Source organism: Dysidea avara, chromosome 4 (assembly GCF_963678975.1).
Source record: "Dysidea avara chromosome 4, odDysAvar1.4, whole genome shotgun sequence".
Taxonomy (NCBI): Eukaryota; Metazoa; Porifera; class Demospongiae; order Dictyoceratida; family Dysideidae; genus Dysidea; species Dysidea avara.
The window spans coordinates 21,361,904-21,381,922 of record NC_089275.1 but is presented as its reverse complement, the minus strand read 5'-3'; the positions used below and the strand labels follow the sequence as shown (position 1 = coordinate 21,381,922).

General features: G+C 43.3%; 2 protein-coding genes across 2 annotated transcripts in view; one reads left to right on the top strand and one right to left on the bottom strand.

The window, feature by feature from the left end:
• The window catches only part of LOC136254268 (uncharacterized), a 60,619-nt gene extending 60,423 nt beyond the window's left edge, over positions 1 to 196 (top strand). The window contains exon 7 of the mRNA XM_066046935.1: positions 72 to 196. Within this exon, the coding sequence (XP_065903007.1) occupies positions 72 to 141 (70 nt within the window). The 3' untranslated portion in view covers positions 142 to 196. The remainder of the gene's footprint in view (positions 1 to 71) is intronic.
• LOC136254264 (insulin-like growth factor 1 receptor) overlaps positions 1 to 20,019 on the bottom strand; it is a 250,582-nt gene that overhangs the window by 14,498 nt on the left and 216,065 nt on the right. Inside the window, exon 13 of the mRNA XM_066046928.1 lies at positions 11,733 to 11,869. Coding sequence (XP_065903000.1) covers positions 11,733 to 11,869 — 137 coding nt within the window. The remainder of the gene's footprint in view (positions 1 to 11,732; positions 11,870 to 20,019) is intronic.

Sequence of the window (20,019 nt, the reverse complement as noted above, 5' to 3'; positions counted from 1 at the left end):
CCTATGTTCCAGGTTAGTTGCATGTGTGTTTAATTTAAGGTTAACTTCAGTGACTGCTTATTCTTTTACAGGTCTCAGTATTGTCATGCTGACATACAAGAGATCATCACTATTGTTAAACTATTTTTAGTAATGTCTTGATGTGATGTTGATTAACATGTGTTACGTGTAATAACATTGTTGTATGTTTACCATATGGCAAGAAATTTTCATGGATTTCATGGCCATCTTATCCATGAAATTTGAATATTGTGTAAGTTGTGTGGAACAACCCCAACTCATATACAGGGTCACTGGCAAACCACGAACCACATTCCAGCCACAACACCACGAACCACATTCAAGCAATTCATTATAAAAATTTGTTACACCATCTATGTGTGCATGAAAGCCACAACACAAGCTCCATGGCACACACTAGTACATAGAGGAAGTAAATGGTAACCCCTAAAGGCTTGTTACCTTTTGTATTCACCTTACCTTTGTGGTTAATCTATTGAAACTTAAACAGATAATTGAAGATTATGCTTAAACCACTTTCGCTGGTAACTTTGTTCATATCTGGCGATTAATAAACGCTCGCATGGGGTGTGGCACTAAATGGGGTGTGGCACTAAATGTAATCTAAAAGATTTCTGCTTAAAACGCCATCCCTAGGGAACTTATGGTTCTGCACGCTGTCACAACTTGTTTATCAGACATTAGAGTTTGTGTCCACGTCGTGTCTTTAAAAGTTATTGTAGGGATTAGAGGTTTTATCAAAGAAAATACGCGTATGGGCAAACCAGAATGAGAAATGTCAGTGCTAGATGGACTGTACAAACATGGCTATGTTGACTGGTATAACGTGACAGTAGGTGTAACATAAGGTAGTCTGGCAGAGAAATAAAGTGAAATACCCCTATTTTTTATTTTGCGAGGCATACTTTTTTATTTTAACGAGGTCGCAAGAAAACTATGATAACGAATCCTAAAGATTTTTTTATCACGTAACGCAATACAAATCTATTGAGAGATGTTGTGTAATCCAGGACTAATATTGCAAAACCGACGCTACACGTAAATAACTCACAGTAGTGGCCGCGCGTCTTTTAATTAGGCGTGCGCTTCGTAGTTTCTTGGCCGCGCTACTCACTACTGTGAGTCTTGATTACTTAGAGTTTAGAGTGGTGGAAAACCTATACTACTGGGCCAGGCCTCTCCAAACTGGATCTACTAGGACCATCTGCTTCTTGAATTCTCACCTTGTTGAGCACTCGTCCTACCAGGTGCCATGGAGGGTTGGCATATCTCTTTATCATTATTAACACTTTACAGTGACCAGCACTGAAGGTCTGACAGCAACTTTAAATGGCTCCAGTAATGTTGAAGGATGTCCACCGCTTCTTCTTGGGGATCTGGTCTCCAGCTGAAGAACTGTGGTAACTGGCAAGTCAGCCGTGAAGCAAACAGATCTACCCAAGAGTCTTCTGGAACACCATAGGGGATATCATCTATTCCAAACTGTCCCTGTCCACTCTGGATTTGCAATCTGCTGTTGTATTCAGCACTCCTGGAATGTGCTGTGCTGTGAGTATTATGTCCTTTTCCAGGGCCCACAGGCAGAGTAATCTGGCCATGGAGGTGAGAATCTGGGATATCATCCCTCCCCCCCCCCCCCCCCCCCCCAGGTTGTTTATATAAGCTACAGCTGTGGAGTTGTCTAGCTGTAGGAGAACTTCCAAACCTCTGTGGTCCTTGAGGAATGACTTCATCACTAGCAAGAAGTTCCAGGTAGTTGACATGTACCTTCTGCTCCTGTGAAGTCCATGAGCCTCCGGTTCTCACACCGTTGCAGACTGCTCCTCAACCCGCAAGGGAGGCATCTGATTGGATTATTAGGTGTACTTGTCTCCAAAGTGTCGTCCAACCATTCCAGTATGCTAGATGAGGCTGCCACGAACTCAACTCCTCCTTGGCTTGGTGAGACAGGGGTATGAGGTGGTTGTAGTCCTGACTCCCCAAGGCTAACCCTCTCTGCAGGTCACTTAATTTGCAGAACCTGGTAGAATAGGGGGGCTACCAGGATAGCATGGAAGGCTGCATTCAGTTTCCCTATGAACTGGGATAGGTGATGGGCTGACACCCCCTTCTTGTGGTAGAGCCTGCATGTCCCTTTGCGGATCTGTCTCAATTTCTCCATGGGGAGCTGGAGTTGAGCACTCTGGAAATTCACCTGTAGCCCTAGAAATTCCAATTCTTGGGATGGGCAAAGGTGTGACTTCTCTGAATTGATCATGAACCCTAGAGCCTCCAGCAGAAACAATACTTCCAGGTGCTGTGTTGCCTCCCCTCGTGAATTGGCCAATATCATCATGTCATCTATGTAGACAATTATCCTAATGCCCCATGACCTCAGTAAGGTCATCAGTGGCTTCATCACCTTGGTGAATGTCCATGGTGCACTGGACAGGCTGAAGGGTAGGCAGGTGAACTGATAGCAAATTCTGGCTACCCTGAATCTGAGGTACAGTACTGCTGGTGATTTCTGTGGATGGGAATAGTGAAGTAGGCATCCTTCAAGTTTGCCCTCACCATCCAGTCCCCTCTATTCAACAGGTCTCTCAGGGTCTGGATGCCTTCCATCTTGAAGTGTGAGGTTTCTATCCACTTGTTTAGATGTTAAGATTGATCACTGGCATCGACTGACCACTCTTCTTGGGGACTAGAAATAGTGTGGAGTAGAAGCCCTTTGGACCACTGAGGCAAGGAGAGGTGGCTCCCAGAGAGTCCACTTCCTCCTGCATCCGAATTGCTTGCTCCTGTGAGAATACCCCTTCTTGGGGTCTGTGAGGTGGAGATGGTCTCCCCACAATGATATTTGGTACCCGTGTATGGCATCCAATACCCAAGTGTCCTTTGTCAACACCTTCCAGGTGTCCACAAAGAAGCCAGTCTTCCTGCTACCTTCAAAAGAACCTTTCCTTTGGTGGAACCCTGAATCCCATTCCCTTTGCCTTTGACAATAATATTATAGGGTTTGTAGGAAACAGACATATATGTGTATGTATAGTTAGGTAGTATGAGGTGTTTTATGTATGTAGTTAGGTCATAAGTAATTCCTATTAATGCCTTGTACAGATCGCGTGATTGGGATTCTAATTAGTGTCACTATACCACACATGGTGCTGTGAGCAGCTAACACAACATGTGTAAACCGACTACAAGCGTGTGGTATCTTATTTAACCAGCCTATTGGTTCCCTAGTGCCAGTCTGAGGCACCCCGGAAGGTGACACTTTATTCTGTTTAGTTCGTATTGTTCACTGTTTGTTTTTACCAGGGCCCAGACCTGAAGCCGGAGAAAGAATGCCATACGTATTTCACCAAGGAGACTTGCCCAAATTGGACCTACAGCTGGACCGCGGATCAGAGTTTGAGGCCTGGAAGTCCCAGTGGGAATCATACAGCAGTCTGTCAGGACTAGCGGGAGAAGAAGCTGCCAAGCAAGTACAAGCCCTTACCCTGTGCTTCTCGAGAGGCACACTAGCACCTTGACCTCGCGGAAGAGCAAAAAGGTAATGCACAATCAATTATAGCTGCCATTCAACGTTATGTGAATGGACACATTAACGAGTCAGTCAAGAGAAGGAACCTTAGGCGACGTACACAGCAGCATGGCGAGTCGTTCGACGATTTCCTCATAGCGTTACAAGAACTAGTAAAAACGTGCAACTATTGTTCTGATGCATGTACCCAGAAACACGTTCGGGACCAGATAATTGAAGGGTTGCTGGATGGAAACACCGTAGAAGACCTCCTTCAAGAAGCAGACCTCATGCTACCTAAGGTAATCAGCATATGTCAGGCACGTGAAGCGGCCAAGAAACAGCACGCAAATTTAACCACACAATCCTGGGAATCAGTTGCTGCCCTGCAAAGGCAACATGATGACAGATCTCACAACCCACACTCCACCTGTCCTGGATGTGGATCCAGATCACACCCAACAGGATGCAGCCAGTGCCCAGCATTCACCTAAACATGCCACCACTGCCATAAGGTCGGCCATTTTGCCAAGGTCTGCCATAGTAAAGGTGCTCACCAGCTACAGCCACAACCAAATACAACGGGGGCACTCACAGCTATCACAGCTGATAAGCCACTATTATCTGGTGTCCACTATGACAGATTCACCGATCCAGCACCGACAATCACTGTCCAAATCTGCTCTACCAATGGCTCAAACACTATGGAGGTCCTTCCCAACTCTGGGGCTGATATATCAGCAGCTGGCACTAAGGCCTTGTGCAACCTCAACGAACACGTTGACAACCTGCTACCATCCAGCATTATTCCTAGAGCTGCCAATGGCACTCAAATGCACCTTATTGGATGATTTCCTGTCATGTTTAATCTTGAAAACAGGACCTATCAGGCAGACCTGCACATCTTCACGGGAATCAATGACATCATCATGTCATGGAAAGCCTGCAAAGCACTTGGGATTCTGCCACCATGTTACCCACAACCACCACCCCAGACACAACTCAGCGTCAAAGCTTTACCATCACACTCCAACACAACCTCCCTAGTAGACTAACAGATTCCAATCACACAAGAGGAAATGATGAAAGAATTTCCAACGGTGTTGATGGGAATATCAAAATAATGGAAGGTGAGCAATTCCATACCCATCTCACAAACCATCCCATGTCAGCACACCACGAACCATCCCCTTTGCGTACCATGAGAAACTGAAAGCTGAACTAGAACTCCTACAGAAACAAAACATCATTGCCCCAATCACCGAAGCTACTGAATGGTGCGCAACAATCGTCGTAACCCCCAAGAAAAACTCAGACAGCATCTGCATGTGTGTGAATCTCTCCCATTTGAATCGCTATGTGAAGCGCGAGCTATATCAATCTGCTACACCAGCAGAAGCCGTCACCGACATCTCTGCAACTAAGGCTAAATTCTTCACCATCCTAGATGCCATGAAAGGTTACCATCAATGCCCTCTAGACCCAGAAAGCCAACTGTTAACAACTTTCATCACCCCGCATGGCAGATTCAAATACCTACGCATCCCTTATGGAATATCATCGATATCCAAACATTACAATCGCCGCATGGTGGATGCTTTTGCAGGCTTATCAGGATTTCGTCGCATTGTAGATGACATAGTCATATATGACCACGACATTGTACAACATGCCAACCACATCAGAGCATTCTTACAATGATGCGCAGACATGAACATCACTCTAAACATGGACAAATGTAAATTCTGTCAAACTGAAGTCTCTTTCGCTGGATTCCGCCTATCCGCTGAAGGATACCAGGTGGATTCATCCATCACAGATGCCATCAACAACTTCCCAACGCCAGCTAATCACTCTGATCTGCACACTTTCTTTGGTTTGGCAAATCAACTCTCCACATGCAACAACTCTATGGCATTGTTGCTAACACCTCTGCGCTAATTGCTTAGCACCAAAAACAATTTTTTCTGGATACCACACCATGACGATGCCTTCATGAAGGCCAAGGGTTCCCTCACTACCGCACCAACATTGTCTTTCTTTGATCTGAACAAGCCCACACGGCTGTGTACCAATGCGAGCAGACAAGGCCTGGGATTTATCCTCCAACAGAGGTCGAAAGATAGCACCTGGACCCTCGTCCAGGCAGGATCTCATTTCCTCTCAGCTGCCGAGTCACGATATGCCACAGTAGAGCTAGAAATGCTAGTTGTATGCTGGGCCACCCTAAAATGCAAGATCTTCCTATCAGGACTACAGCATTTTACAGTGATCACAGACCACAATCCCTGCTCCCAATCCTCAATTCGTATCGCCTGGATGAGGTTGAAAATCCTAGATTACAATGACTTAAAACCAGGCTCATGGCCTACAATTTCACTGCTGAGTGGTGCAAGGGCAGCAAGAACAATGCCCCAGATGCCCTCTCACGTAGTCCAGCATCTGACTCACTATCAACAGAAGTACTCGCAGAAGTCGATGCCTTCAATAATCAGGAGATGTCCATTGCAGAGCTACGAGCGCACACCAGTGACAACACAATGCATACCCTTAAACCATCTTTGCAGAACAGCAGAACAGGATGAAGAGTACCAGATGCTCAAAGGGTTTATCCTCAATGGATTCCTACCCATCGCCATCAACTACCAGAACCATGTAGAAAGTACTGGAATGTCAGGCAGCATCTCACGTTGGATGACAACCTCATTGTCAATGGATGCCATCTACTGATCCCCACACAAATGCGGAAAGAAGTGCTATCACAACTACATGAATCACATCAAGGGTCAGTAAGAACCAAACAACGAGCCCGGCTTACTGTGTACTGGCCAGGGATAGATAACACAATAGACAATGTTATCCTTAACTGTCAAAAATGTCAAGACTACTTACCCTCAAATGCAAAAGAACCGATAATCCAGAAACCAAGACCATCACGGCTAATTCCAAGAAATTGCAGTTGATCTTTGTGCATACACGGGATGAAACTACCTGATCTTAGTTGATTGCTACACCGATTGGCCAGCCATTATCCCTACGGATCGGGGCACAACTTCTGGTAAAGTATCACAGCCATCAGGCAATCCTTCTGCCGCACGGCAATTCCAGAGACAGTGTGGTCAGATGGCGGTCCCCAATTCAAATCCAAGAAATTCAATGACTTTGCAAGACAGTGGGGCTTTACACACAAGCTCTCATCCCCGTATTACCCACAAAGCAACGGGAAAATAGAAGCCACCGTTAAGGCAATGAAAAAACTCATCTCCACATCATGGAATGGCCGACAGATAGATCATGACCACCTATGTCGAGCCCTCCTACAATACCGGAATACTCCATCCCGTAAGGACAGCCTCTCACTAGCACAAAAGCTATATGGGCACCCTGTCCAGGACATACTTCCAGCCCACAGATGCTCATTCGCACCGGAATGGCAGCACAAATTTCAAGAAGCTGATGTGCAAAGGGAACACCACCTCCAAACGGCTGGAAAATATTACAACACTCACACCCACGAACTCCCAGATATCCATGTTGGATCTAGTGTGGCTATCCAGCATCCACAAACAAGGCTCTGGGAGACATACGGGACGGTAATTGCAGTCAGTTCACACCGCAAGTACTACATCAAAACCCAAAGTGGCAGAGTTTTTATTTGCAACTGGCGCTTTATAAAAAGACGTGTTCTCTTGTCCATCCCTGTTAGCCTCAATCAACCAGTATTTCCTGCTGAACTGCCACCACAGCAATCGCCAGATGAACTACAACACTCACCAGAGGAACTCCCACAACAATCACCAGATGAACCTCGCCGCTCTACACATGTCAAACACCTCACCAGAAGGCTAATTGAGGACCCTGCCTGGAAATGACATAGACTGTACATGTACCCATGCCACTCAATGAGGGAGGGGGAGATGTAGGAAACAGACATATATGTGTATGTATAGTTAGGTAGTATGAGGTGTTTTATGCATGTAGTTAGGTCATCGCGTGATTGGGATTCTAATTAGTGTCACTATACCACACATCTAATGTTTGTATTGGAAACATACATGCAGCTAGGTGTACAGGGTTCCAGTAAATTTCTGGCTTTGTGGGAGGGTCTCTTTGGTCCTCCCTACTGATGTTTCATAGTCGGGTAGTATGGTGCTGGTCTGCTATTGGTAGTGGGGCTGTCCTGGAAGTTCACATGACTGGCCTCTCCAATAAAACCAATGAGGTTGAAGGAGCATATCTGGCCTTCCGTAGTGCTGTCACCTGTTCCAAGTGGGTTGTAGCATCCTTGGGAAACTCTGGCCCAAACAGCAGTGGGGCAGCCTTAAGGAAATCTGCTTTGTGGTCTTGTGCCGAAGTCACAAGATCCTCATTCTACTCTTCAAGTACTCTTAGAGTTGAGATGTGGCAGGAGGCATTCCCCAAGAGGGTCTTCACTGACTCCACAGCCTTGGCCACTTAATTTGATGGTATCCCCTCTGCATCCAAGTGGAATAGCTCCAGGACATTCGTTAGTGGTGCCAGGGTGTCCAGAGTCAGGGCTTGCAATCCTATGGAGAGACTCCAGTCATTCAACTTTGTGCTCTTCGAGCAGTGCGATGCCATGACTTTGTCCAGAGTTGGTACTTTCATTACAGCTACCTTCGGTAGTGTGCAGTTGTTTCTGAGATCGACGCGATTGTTGTTTCCAAGGGATGCAAAGGTTCACTTTTTAGCAATGCATCTGCTGTCACACTGACTGCAGTGATCTGCGTGAGGTTCTCCATCCACACATTTTTACAAAGGTCTCCTTCTTTGAGGGGTTGCAGTATCTCCATCTTTTCCACCCAGTCTGTTCCAGAAAGACACAGCACCAATGAGCCTGTGGACCCAGAAGTTCCGGAATTTGTGGAGTAACAAGATTATCATTGTCCTCACTCCCCAACATATTATTCGATAGAGGCATGCCATGGACAGTTCAAGGCAATCTCCTGGCATAGAGCATCCATCTGGTGCTGGAAATTCTTTAAGCTTTGTTCCAGACTAGCAAAGTCAGAAGATTGTTTCCTGTTCACATCTCTTGCGAATTCGACACACAACCAACAGTGGCGAGCTAAGAAAAAGGTTGAAGTTCCAAAGCATGGTGGGTAAATATTAGGCTTGAGTCTATTATGCTCCAAAATTTTCCTATTATGCTTTTTGGTATTTCTTCAAATTTCGCCTTTTATGCTTGTTTTATGCTTTTCACAGTTTTCAGAAATGCACTATGCTTTTTATCGTGCGGGTTTTTCTTTGTGCAGAGAAATTCTTCATGTGATAATTATAAATTGTGAATGGAGAAGTGTTACTTTAACTGCAACATACAAATAATAGCAATAGCTTGAAAAGAGGGTGCATGTGCTCTAGATTTAGTAGGCATATTAGAGCAGGGGGTCTGTGGGCATATCTGTAGTCCCTCAGAAACTATAGGCCAAGTTATAGGCAAAATATATCATAGTAATTTTGTATGCAGGTTAGCCCTTGACTTTGTGACTGTTATAGTAGAAGTTACTATACTTATGTGGCAGAAATTTACCCCATTATGCTACAATCATGCTCCATTATGCCAGCATTACGTTTTATACTTTTCATCTCCTACTATGCCTTAAATTAGGCTGGCATAATCGACACAAGCCTAGTGAGTATATATTTATAATCATGTGCTGCAGATATATGGCATGCATACCCATGTATAAGCGACTACTAACAGCTAGTAATAATAGGAAACTAGGTCAAACGCTATTGATATGTGAGACTGAGTATTCTGAAATATAAATTATTTTACACTGAAATATTGGCTCCTGTAGAGGTGTTTAAAAACAATTTATTGTACCACATTTTGAAAGATTTTCTGATTGCAAATGTAAACAAAGACGTGTAATGCATTAGTATGGTTTCCCAACCAGCTTGAAGTGTGTTTATAGCCTAATTTAAAAGTCTCTAAACATCGCCTTAGGCGATGATTTTGACATGGCACCATATCAAATGCTTTAGTATACCTTACTCCACTTCCACAGAAAATTTGGTGCTTTTATCACAAAGTTACATCAAATTTGTCGCTGAGCTGCTCTATTGTCTAACTAAAAAATGCTTAACAAGTGAGACCATCATCTAATGCACAAATTTAACCCCTACTTTATTCATGCTGTTTTATTGCTATTAGTATTGGCTAATTAGCACGACAGGTGGTGGTTCCTTGGTTACATGATACCCATTACCAAGAGTTAATAATAGTTCAGGGAGAGTATCTAACAGTGTATAGGCCTGTATAAAATGATCCTGAGAAATTCAAAGGGATTCCTTCAGATGTGTAAAAATGTTCACACATGCAGAACAAGGAAATGTGATGATTGCACACTGAGAGAACAAAGAAATGCAATGATTGAAACAATCTTCACCTATGGAGAATACTACAAATTACAGAGTTTTACAGAAAGAATCCCTTTGAATTTCTCAGTATCATTTTTTACAGGCCTATGCAGCGTTAGACACTCTCCCTCCACTATTATTAACTCATGCTATTACTGTAGCTTATAACTATCCTTAATAGAACTTAAGACCACACCCATGCATTAGAATGAATTAGCTAAATTTTTATGAAGTATTGAGACACTCACTGGGGGTTTAAGTCACCGCTGGGTCTGGATTAATATCTGTATTCAGTAGGCAGTGTTGGGAGTAACGCGTTACTTATGTAACGCGTTATGTAATATTATGGTACCTAAGTAATATAACGAAAAACGCTATAAAAAAAGGTAATATAACTCAAGTTACTTTACTTACAAATGTAACGCGTTACCTAAGTAATATAGTTACTGTAACGAGTCTAATATTATGTAATATTATTACTACAAGTAACGAAGTTACTAATCTCGTTAGTAATCCACTGAGTATTGCCTAGCCATAATGAAGTATTGAAGCCTACTGAATGAAGCTTATTCACCAGCTTCTTACTTATAACCAAGATTTGCACATTGCCCAACAATGAAATCATGTCACGTGATAAGGAGGTAGTTTCACACGTGACAGCTTAAGGCTGTGGACACAAAGTAATATAATATGTAATATTATTATAGTTACTTTATTTTATGGGTAATATGTTATAGTTATATCCCGTTACGAGGGTGATATCATTGTTATTACATGAGTCCGAGGCAGAGCCGAGGACGAGTGTAATAACAATTATATCATCCGAGTATATGGGATATAACTATTTTATATCCCAGTGCGCGGGAGTGTGCAGAAGTTTACGGATAATAAATTAAGTTCCGGTTTGAGTTCCTGTCACTGTGCTCAAGATTTCGTCCGAATTGTGTGGAGATTCTACTTCGTAGCTACAAGAGAGACTTTACATACTGCCTACAAACTGTAGCGAAGGGCTGTGTTACGAAGCAGCGGTTCTAGGTACGATTTGCCTTTGTCAGAAGTTGGTATGGTGGTGTGCAAGAGAAAAATAAAGATCAACAAGTGGCTACCGTAGTCCGAGATGGAACGATGAAGTTAGAGGAAGTTAGTTCTTCACCATAGTGACCGTTGGGAGTGATTGCTGGAGCGAAAATCGTCACGGACTATTCTTGACATTTGTTAAACTATCGTATTGGTAACTTGTAGTGTTACTGTGTAAAGGATTAACAGTTTTAAGCTAGTTTAAGTGCTGTATTGGTGTATTTTGTATCAATATTTCCTTATTTGGCTCTTTGTTCCATTGGTAAACAATGCCATTTGCGGTTATTATGATGTCACGAATGAGACTGAGTGGCTCCGCAACAGGGTGATAAGTTAGTTATCACTGGGTGATAATTAATAATATATCATACAGTAGCAGTGCCGCTCTGTCTAGCTGTATGGTAGTTATAACCCAGCGCGGCGCTTTGATACTCCCACGCACTGGGATTTAAGTAACTGTAACTAAATAGAGTAATATGTAACTAGTTACTTTAAAAAGTAACTTGCCCAACACTGTCAGTAGGATTTTTGATAATGATTTGACCCCTTGGGCTTCACTTTACAGCTCACTGGTCCCTAGTTAAGTTGTATGATGAGTTTGATGATTGTTTACCATCTCATAGAAATACTCTAATTGCGATATCTTTTGTTGAGCAATTAAACCTTAAATTTATATGGTTGGTAATCTAGCATGTAACTGTTTAACAGTTCTTTTACACACAATGGCTACAGTCACGATACTTACATTTCATCAGAGCTAAGGGATGGCTTGTCTAGTACATTTCCCTTCATAAGGTATGTTCCCATATCTAGTGTATCAACAGTAGCATATGGTTGTAGCCCAAGAGCAAACACCTCCCAGCAAGTTATTCCAAATGACCACTGCAAAAGACATGTTTATTACAGCAGAAGATATACAGCATGCTCTCAGCTATCCAACCTTTTTCTGAAATTGGAAATGACTATTCTATTAGAGTATTTTATGTGCAGGTGTATGTTCTATTAGAGTATTGTATCAGAACTCTGTATAATATTGTATGGGCTTCAGCTATGTATCTGAATAATTCACTAATCTGAACCTTTTGCCATTGCCTGAGAACATTAGGGTTGGACAAAACAGAGTCCTCTGTATAGACATAACCATTCCCCCCCCCAGGAATTTGGGGAGGTACAAGTCTCTGCAATACATTGCCTTTATTTCTCAATCTTTTCCAAGTTTATAATGGAACTAAAGTAGTTAATTAGGATAATTTGCTTAATTAACCCTTAAACCCACAGCCATTAAAATACACAAACACTGAAAATGTATTATCCAGTAAACATTTTAACAATTCCAACAACTCCCATAGCACAAAGACTGATAAAAATAAAAAGTACAAAAACCATTTTACTGCACTGTAAATTTCAGTTTAAAAGGTCCTTTCCTTCATTGCATTCAATGAGCCCAGAACTTCATGTTGTACCTTGAAAGCACATATTATCTCTTAATTTTCCTTAGTAACATAACAGTAAATAAAAAGCCATAATGAAATTTGCTTGACTCCATTTTGTTTGTTATGTACTGGCAATTCAGCTGATAGGTATCATGTGATTGACAAAAGGCTGACATGGACAGTGATAATACTAGGGTGAAAGGAAATGAAATGACTCAACAGCCTGGTAAGTTCTTTGCTATACACTGTATGTTAAAAGTTTTATAATATGACTGGAGTTTGGAAAAATGATCCAAATCGCTCATCAAAAATTTCGAGATAAACGGTTTTAAAGAATTAAAGTCAGCATAACTTGCTAATGATAGCAAGCACATGTATGAAATCTACACAAAAAGATGCATAAATCTATTACCTTTCAGACCACTTCCAGTACTTGTCAGAGTTTCCTTCCAACTAAGATAGAAAATCTAAGCAGTTGGATGAGTGAAGAATGCTCACAAAGGGGTGGAGGGTGGGGGGTGGTGGAGAGGGCAAGAGATAGATTTCAAAATGGAAGCAGACTGTCGAGAATGATGACTGACTTACTCTATTCATAGCTAAACTTGATGTTCATGTATTAGGTTAGGTTTACTATAGTTATTCAGTATTGTGGTTGTACACATGATCCTTTGTGTGTGCGTTAGTTAGAAGACTCTTTCCTGCCTCGTGTGTGCAATGTGACAAGAGTAGAGTGACTTTCTTCGAATGTCCCGCCTAATAGAACCTGGTAACTGTGACAACCAGTATTGGAATTATTCATACATCCGTCACATTGGTGCTGTGACCAGTTGGGATCGCTGGCCTTACTCTCTATTGTAACCCGCCATTGAAAAGTCTGGTACTGTGGCAAAAGGATAACGGTACCCAGTAAGGCAAGCGACTCTTCCTCTCAATACTGTTGTTCTTGTTCGTTTATTACAGTTGGCTATCTTCCATGGAAGTTTCACACCTCCGAGTGTCGAGAAGGGCTCACCGCGCTCACCTCACACAAGTGTTTGGAAAGATCACTCCCATAATAGACAGTGATGAAGCTCCTAATGAGAGAGTCACCGTCACCCTCCAAACATCATTGAAGCAGATTGAGGCTAAGAGAGCAACCTTGGCGGACATGGATACTGAGATCCAAGCAACAATAGAGGATGCTGATGCACTGGAAATGGAGATCCTAGATACAGAGGAAATTAAGTACAATGTCGCAGAGAAGATTGCACTAATCAAAGCAGTGTTGGCGAGACCTAAGCCACTTAATGTCCAGGCTCCACCCTTTCAACCGCAGACTAGTAATGTACAAACTCAGCCTTCAGCATCAGTGATCCAATCTACAATCAGTGAGCAAGCCCAACCATCTGAAGATACCACTGTGAGCAATGCTCCACAAGATCAGTCACTACGTTGTGATAGTACTGAACAGCCTACAGAAACTCAAGCTCAGGGGTATGTTAATACATTTGCTGGAAGCTCCCAGAATGTCAGCCGCCTTCCCAAGCTGACACTACCTATTTTTGGAGGTGACCCATTGAAGTGGCAGACATTTTGGGACTCTTTTGACTCTGCTGTACATTCAAATAATGTGTTAACGAATGTTGAGAAACTTAATTATTTGAGGGCACACCTTGAAGGTGAAGCTGCAAGAGCTATTACTGGGTTTCCTTTAACCAGTGTTAACTACCATCAGTCTTTAGATGTCTTGAGAGAGAGATTTGGTGAACAGCAGAAAATAATCAATGCCCACATGCATGCACTTATGAACTTGCCACATGCTAACAACACTATAACAAGTTTAAGAACATTATTTTTATGATTCCATTGAGAATCATGTGCGTGAGCTGACTGCTTTGGGGAAATCATCTGGGTCTTATGGGGCCCTACTGGTTCCTATGGTACTAGGAAAACTTCCGACTGATGTGAGGAAAATTTTGGCCAGGGAACACAGCCATCTAGAGTGGACACTTGACCAGCTAAGACAGAGTATTGCGAAGGAGATCAGAGTCCTCGAAGCTGGTGCCTTTCTTCCACCTCCCCAATCTGAAGGTCATCACTGCTCCACCGCATCTTTTCTCACAGGAGCCACGAGCAGACCTGACACAAGGAAACCTCTGAAGTGTATATTTTGTAAGGGTCCACATCCAGCTTCCCAGTGTGATGCCATCCCAGACCCATCTAAACGCATGGACATTGTCAAACGAGAGAAGCTGTGTTTTAATTGTCTCGGTCACCACAGAGTAAGTCAGTGTCAGTCAAAGGGCCGCCGTAAACGTTGCAAGGAGTGACACCATACTAGTTTGTGTCGAGGAACACACAACCCACAGATTTCAACTACCAATGGTAGCTCTAATAAATCATCTTCAACCAGTCAAGAACAGCCACCAAATCCTCCCACTCAAACTGCACAGAATTTAATTAACACTGCTTTGTCACACCCTCAACCAGCTAAGGTATGCTTTCTGAAGACAGCTGTTGCCACAGTGAGAACGAACAACCATTCTACACCAGTAAATATTTTATTAGACGAGGGAGCGCAATGCTCATTCATTACAGAAAGTCTAGCTGATTGTTTACACCTTAACTCCAAGAGAAGAGAATGTGTTGTCATTGCCGCATTTGGAGCACCAGAGGCCTCCAACCAGACTCTTCCAGTTGCTACAGTCCACTTAGAGACTACTGAAGGCACTGAGATACCAATATCCGTCCTCATCACTCCGAGAATTGCTCAGCCACTCCGTAATCTTCCTTTCACTTATGTGAAGCAGCTGTCGTATTTGAAGGACCTCCGTCTGAACCATGCAATGTCAGACAATGATAACATCAACACTTCCATGCTCATTGGAGCTGACACCTATTGGTCCATTGTACAAGAAACTGTGATTCGAGGACCAGGTCCCACTGCTGTTGAATCCAAACTTGGATATTTACTTTCAGGACCACTGTATAATTACACCACCTCTATGACATTTAGTGTGTTTCACCTTAGTTCTGTATCACTGTACGATTCACCAAATGTTATGCCTAGTGGAGATGTGTGGGAAACTGACCTTGTGCAAAACAAACAATCATCTACCTTTCTGCAGGAGTACCTACGTGACTCAGTAACATGTCAGAGTGATGGTACCTACCTAGTGAAGTTTCCGTGGAAACCCAATCACCCCGTGCTACCTACCAACAAGTTCACCTGTGAACGACGAGTATGGTCACTGACTCATAAACTCAACAGTACACCTGATATGTTTAAAGTATACAATAGAATAATGGAGGAACAGCTCAGACGTGGTTTCATTGAGAAGGTACCTGACTCAGAATTGAACAAGCCATGCCACTACATACCACACCATGGGGTACACAAGGACTCAGTGACAACTCCTCTCAGGATAGTATATGACTGCAGCAGCCGTGAAGCCAAACACTTGGCCAGTTTGAATGATTGTTTGGAAACAGGACCTCCGTTTCTCCAACAACTTCCTACTATCCCTATCCGTTTCCGTGGTCACAAGTTTGGTATCAGTGCTGATATTGAAAAGGCGCTTCTACACATCCAGTTACATCACAATGATCGTGATTTTACCCATTTTCTCTGGCCATGCTGTCCTGGTGATCCTGAGAGTCCACTTCAAACCTATCGCTTTAGAGTTGTCTTGTTTGGATCAGCCAGCTCTCCATTTATGCTGCACGCTGCCCTCCACTGCCATTTAACACAGTGTAGTTCCACCATATCCAAGGATCTTCTCCAGAATCTGTACGTAGACAACATTCTATCAGGGTGTCCCACTGAGGAGGAGACTGTGGCATACTATACTGAAGCTAGAACAGCACTATCTGAGGCTAACTTCAACTTACGGAGCTGGGCATCTAACAGCAAACAGTTACGTAGCATAGCTGAGAAGGATCAAGTTGCAGATAGTTGTGAACAGATCAACACTCTTGGACTAGTGTGGAACACTACCAATGATAATTTGTCACTTGCTCAGAAGTTTTTTTCTACTGATCAGTCTTCGGCCACAAAATGTGAAGTGTTGCAGCAGTCCTCAAGAGTTTTTGATCCACTGGGTTTCACAGCCCCAGTTACAATTAGTGCTAAGCTACTGCTACAACAGCTATGGCAGAAGAAGTTACCGTGGGATGTTCCACTCCCATCAGAGTATCAACAGCAATGGCAGACCATCCTTCATGATCTTCAACATCTGCACACTGTTTCAATACCTAGATGTTACTGGAAGAATGGAATGAGTATAGATGCTCCAGTTGAGCTGCACATATTTTGTGATGCCAGTACCAAGGCCTACGGTGCAGTGTCATATTTCCGTCAAGGGAACATAACAGCCTTTGTGATCGCCAGGAACAGGGTAGCTCCACTGAAGCAGCTAACTTTACCCAGACTTGAGCTAATGGGTGTCACTATCACGGCACAGATGTTGACTATGATCACCTCTTCAATTCAATGCCAGATTGATCCGACCCACATGTGGTGTTACAGCCAAATTGTGCTCCATTGGCTTAATAGTAACAAGAAATTACAGCAGTTTGTTTCGAATCGTGTGTCGACAATCACCAAAGTCTGTCCTGTTCAGTGGTGGGGTTACTGCCCATCTGCAGAAAATCCTGCAGACTTGTTAACTGAAGCATTATGTATCCTCCCACCACACCGAATAATGTTGGAAGAGTCCAAAAACAGTCGTAGCTGTCTGACAAGTGTGAGGCGTCTACTGGATATCTGGCTTTTCTGCAGGGAAGTAATTTCCTTCAGGTATGTTGAATGCTGGAAGCTTTTAACCCATAACATCTGTGCCTTACTTAGTTCACTGGCTGTAATTGGCCCTGTGGGCTTGGATCCATGTGATTTAACACATTCAATGATTCTTAGCACATATGCGGTCACATACAACAGTTTAGATAATGTACTGTACCTCTCTATGCCAATGATGTCTGCCATCGTAGAATACTTGTTCACTTCGTGGGGTTCCTCAACTGGGTCAAATAATAATACCTCTACTTCTGCTGCAGTAAGTTGGACATGTAGTATGTCAGTAGGATACAACACCAAGTTCCCCTATCTCCTCCCTGCCACTCATAGATTCACTTCACTAACTGTGTATGCTACTCATGCCACTCGACTACATGGGGGCACACTGTAACAGCTCTGAGACAATGTTATTGGATCCCAGCAGCACGGAGAGTAGTGGCAAAGTTACTGCGAAAGTGTGTGATCTGCCGTAGAGTTACCGGAAAACCATTCCCTACCCCTGACCCTCCACCATTGCCACTGGCCAGAGTTCAGGATGGACCTCCCTTTAGTGTAACCGGAGTTGATTTTACAAGAGCAATGTATGTGAAGAATGAAGGTGTAGTTGGTGAGTACAAGGTGTATGTCTGTCTGTTCACTTGAGCCAGCACCCGTGCAATTCATCTTGAAGTGGTAACTGACCTCACAGAAGTAACATTTCTACAGACTTTCTGAAGGTTTGCTGCCCGGAGGTCACTGCCCCGTCTGGTTATATCAGACAATGCGTCAACATATACATCAGCAGCCAAGGAGTTGAATGAACTGTTTCAGTCACCTACACTGAAGTCTGCCTTAATGCACAAGGGTACAATGTGGAGGTTCATCCCCAAGAGAGCCCCATGGTATGGGGGCTTATGGGAGAGACTAGTTGGGATGGTGAAGATGTCTCTGAAGAAGACGTTAGGCCGAGCCTTCATTACTCTGACTGTTTTACAGACCACCATTGTTGAAGTAGAGGCAGTGCTTAATGATCGACCACTGACCTACCTCTCATCCACCACAGAAGACCCAGAGCCACTTACACCTTCACACCTGTTGTGTGGACGCCGGATTGTTCCTCTACCACACCCAGATGTGGACGATGAAGAGATGACTGATCCAGATTACCACTCTGCTAATCAATTGAGAAGTTGGCTAGACAGACAAGGCTTGTTGTTACAACACTTTCAATCACGCTGGAGGAAGGAGTATTTGACATCACTGCGAGAAGTACACCGCATAAAACAGGTACTACTGAGCAAGCAGTCAAGATAGGTGATGTGGTTCAAATACATGAAGACACACTAGGTTCCCAGTGGAAACTTGGAGTGATTGAAGAACTTGTGAAAGGAAACAATCAATATGTTAGATCAGTTACTGTACGTACAGCAAGTGGGCGTACCAATCATCCAATTGCACGTCTCTACCCCTTAGAAGTGGAACATTCTTCAAGTATGGAGTCTCCCCAACAGGAACCTGAGTCAACAGTAGAGCCAAGTGATAGTAGGACCTCACACAGACATCCCAGGAGAGCTGCAGTGAGAGCAAGGGAACAGTTGAAAGAATGGACTGATATACTTCGTCACCCCCCGGAGGATGTCGAGAATGATGACTGACTTACTCTATTCATAGCTAAACTTGATGTTCATGTATTAGGTTAGGTTTACTATAGTTATTCAGTATTGTGGTTGTACACGTGATCTTTTGTGTGTGCGTTAGTTAGAAGACTCTTTCCCGCCTTGTGTGTGCAACGTGACAAGAGTAGAGTGACTTTCTTCAAATGTACCGCCTAATAGAACCTGGTAACTGTGATGACCAGTATTGGAACTATTCGTACATCCGTCACACAGACCATGATTGGAATCCAGACACAAGATTACAGGGCTGTGCTGGCTCCTTAATAGCTGATAAGTAGCAAAATCAACAGAAATAACTTCTGGCCAACATTATCAGGCCATCCACCAGTATATCACTGATTCTTGCCAAACCAGACCCTTCACAAGGCCAGATACTGCCATTCGAGATCTCTACACCACCCAGAAAAGACATCTGTTAAACGCAGCCTCGAGTAGTTTGAGAAGTACTGAGTGTCAAAACTAGTAGTACAATAGTGAGGCTATCCACTGGTGGTGTTAGTTTGATTTTGCCTGGTGTGCGATTTGGACTGGCTTTGTAAAATATGGTCACATATAAATTATTCTGGAGTATCACATGAGATCACATGACCTACCAAGAATCCTGGAGCAGTGTAAAGACGTGTGGTCAGTGTATGATGGCTAGCACTATTCATGGAGTGATTCTAAAGTATGTTTTTGTGTGCTTGGCTCCTTTACAGCTAGATGAATGTTATATATGACTGGATTTTGGAAAAACGATCCAAATCGCACATTAGAAGTTTTGAGATAAATGGTTTTAAAGAATTCAAGTCAGCATAACTTGCCAATGATAGCAAGCACGTGTATGAAATTTACACAAAAAGATGCATAAATCTATTACCTTTCAGACCACTTCCAGGCAGAATTTCCCACCAAATAAGATAGAAACTCTGAGCAGTTGGACGAGCGAAGTAGTATCATGAGTGCTCACAAAGGGGTGGAGGGTGGGGGGGGGGGGGGGGGGGGTGGTGGGGAGGGAAAGAGATAGACTTCAAAATGGAGGCAGACCACGATTGGAATCCAGACACAAGATTACAGGGCTGTGCTGGCTCCTTAGTGGCTGATATGTAGCAAAATCAACAGAAAAAAAGTCTGGCCAACATTATCAGGCTATCCAACAGTATACCACTGATTCTTGCTAAGCCAGACCCT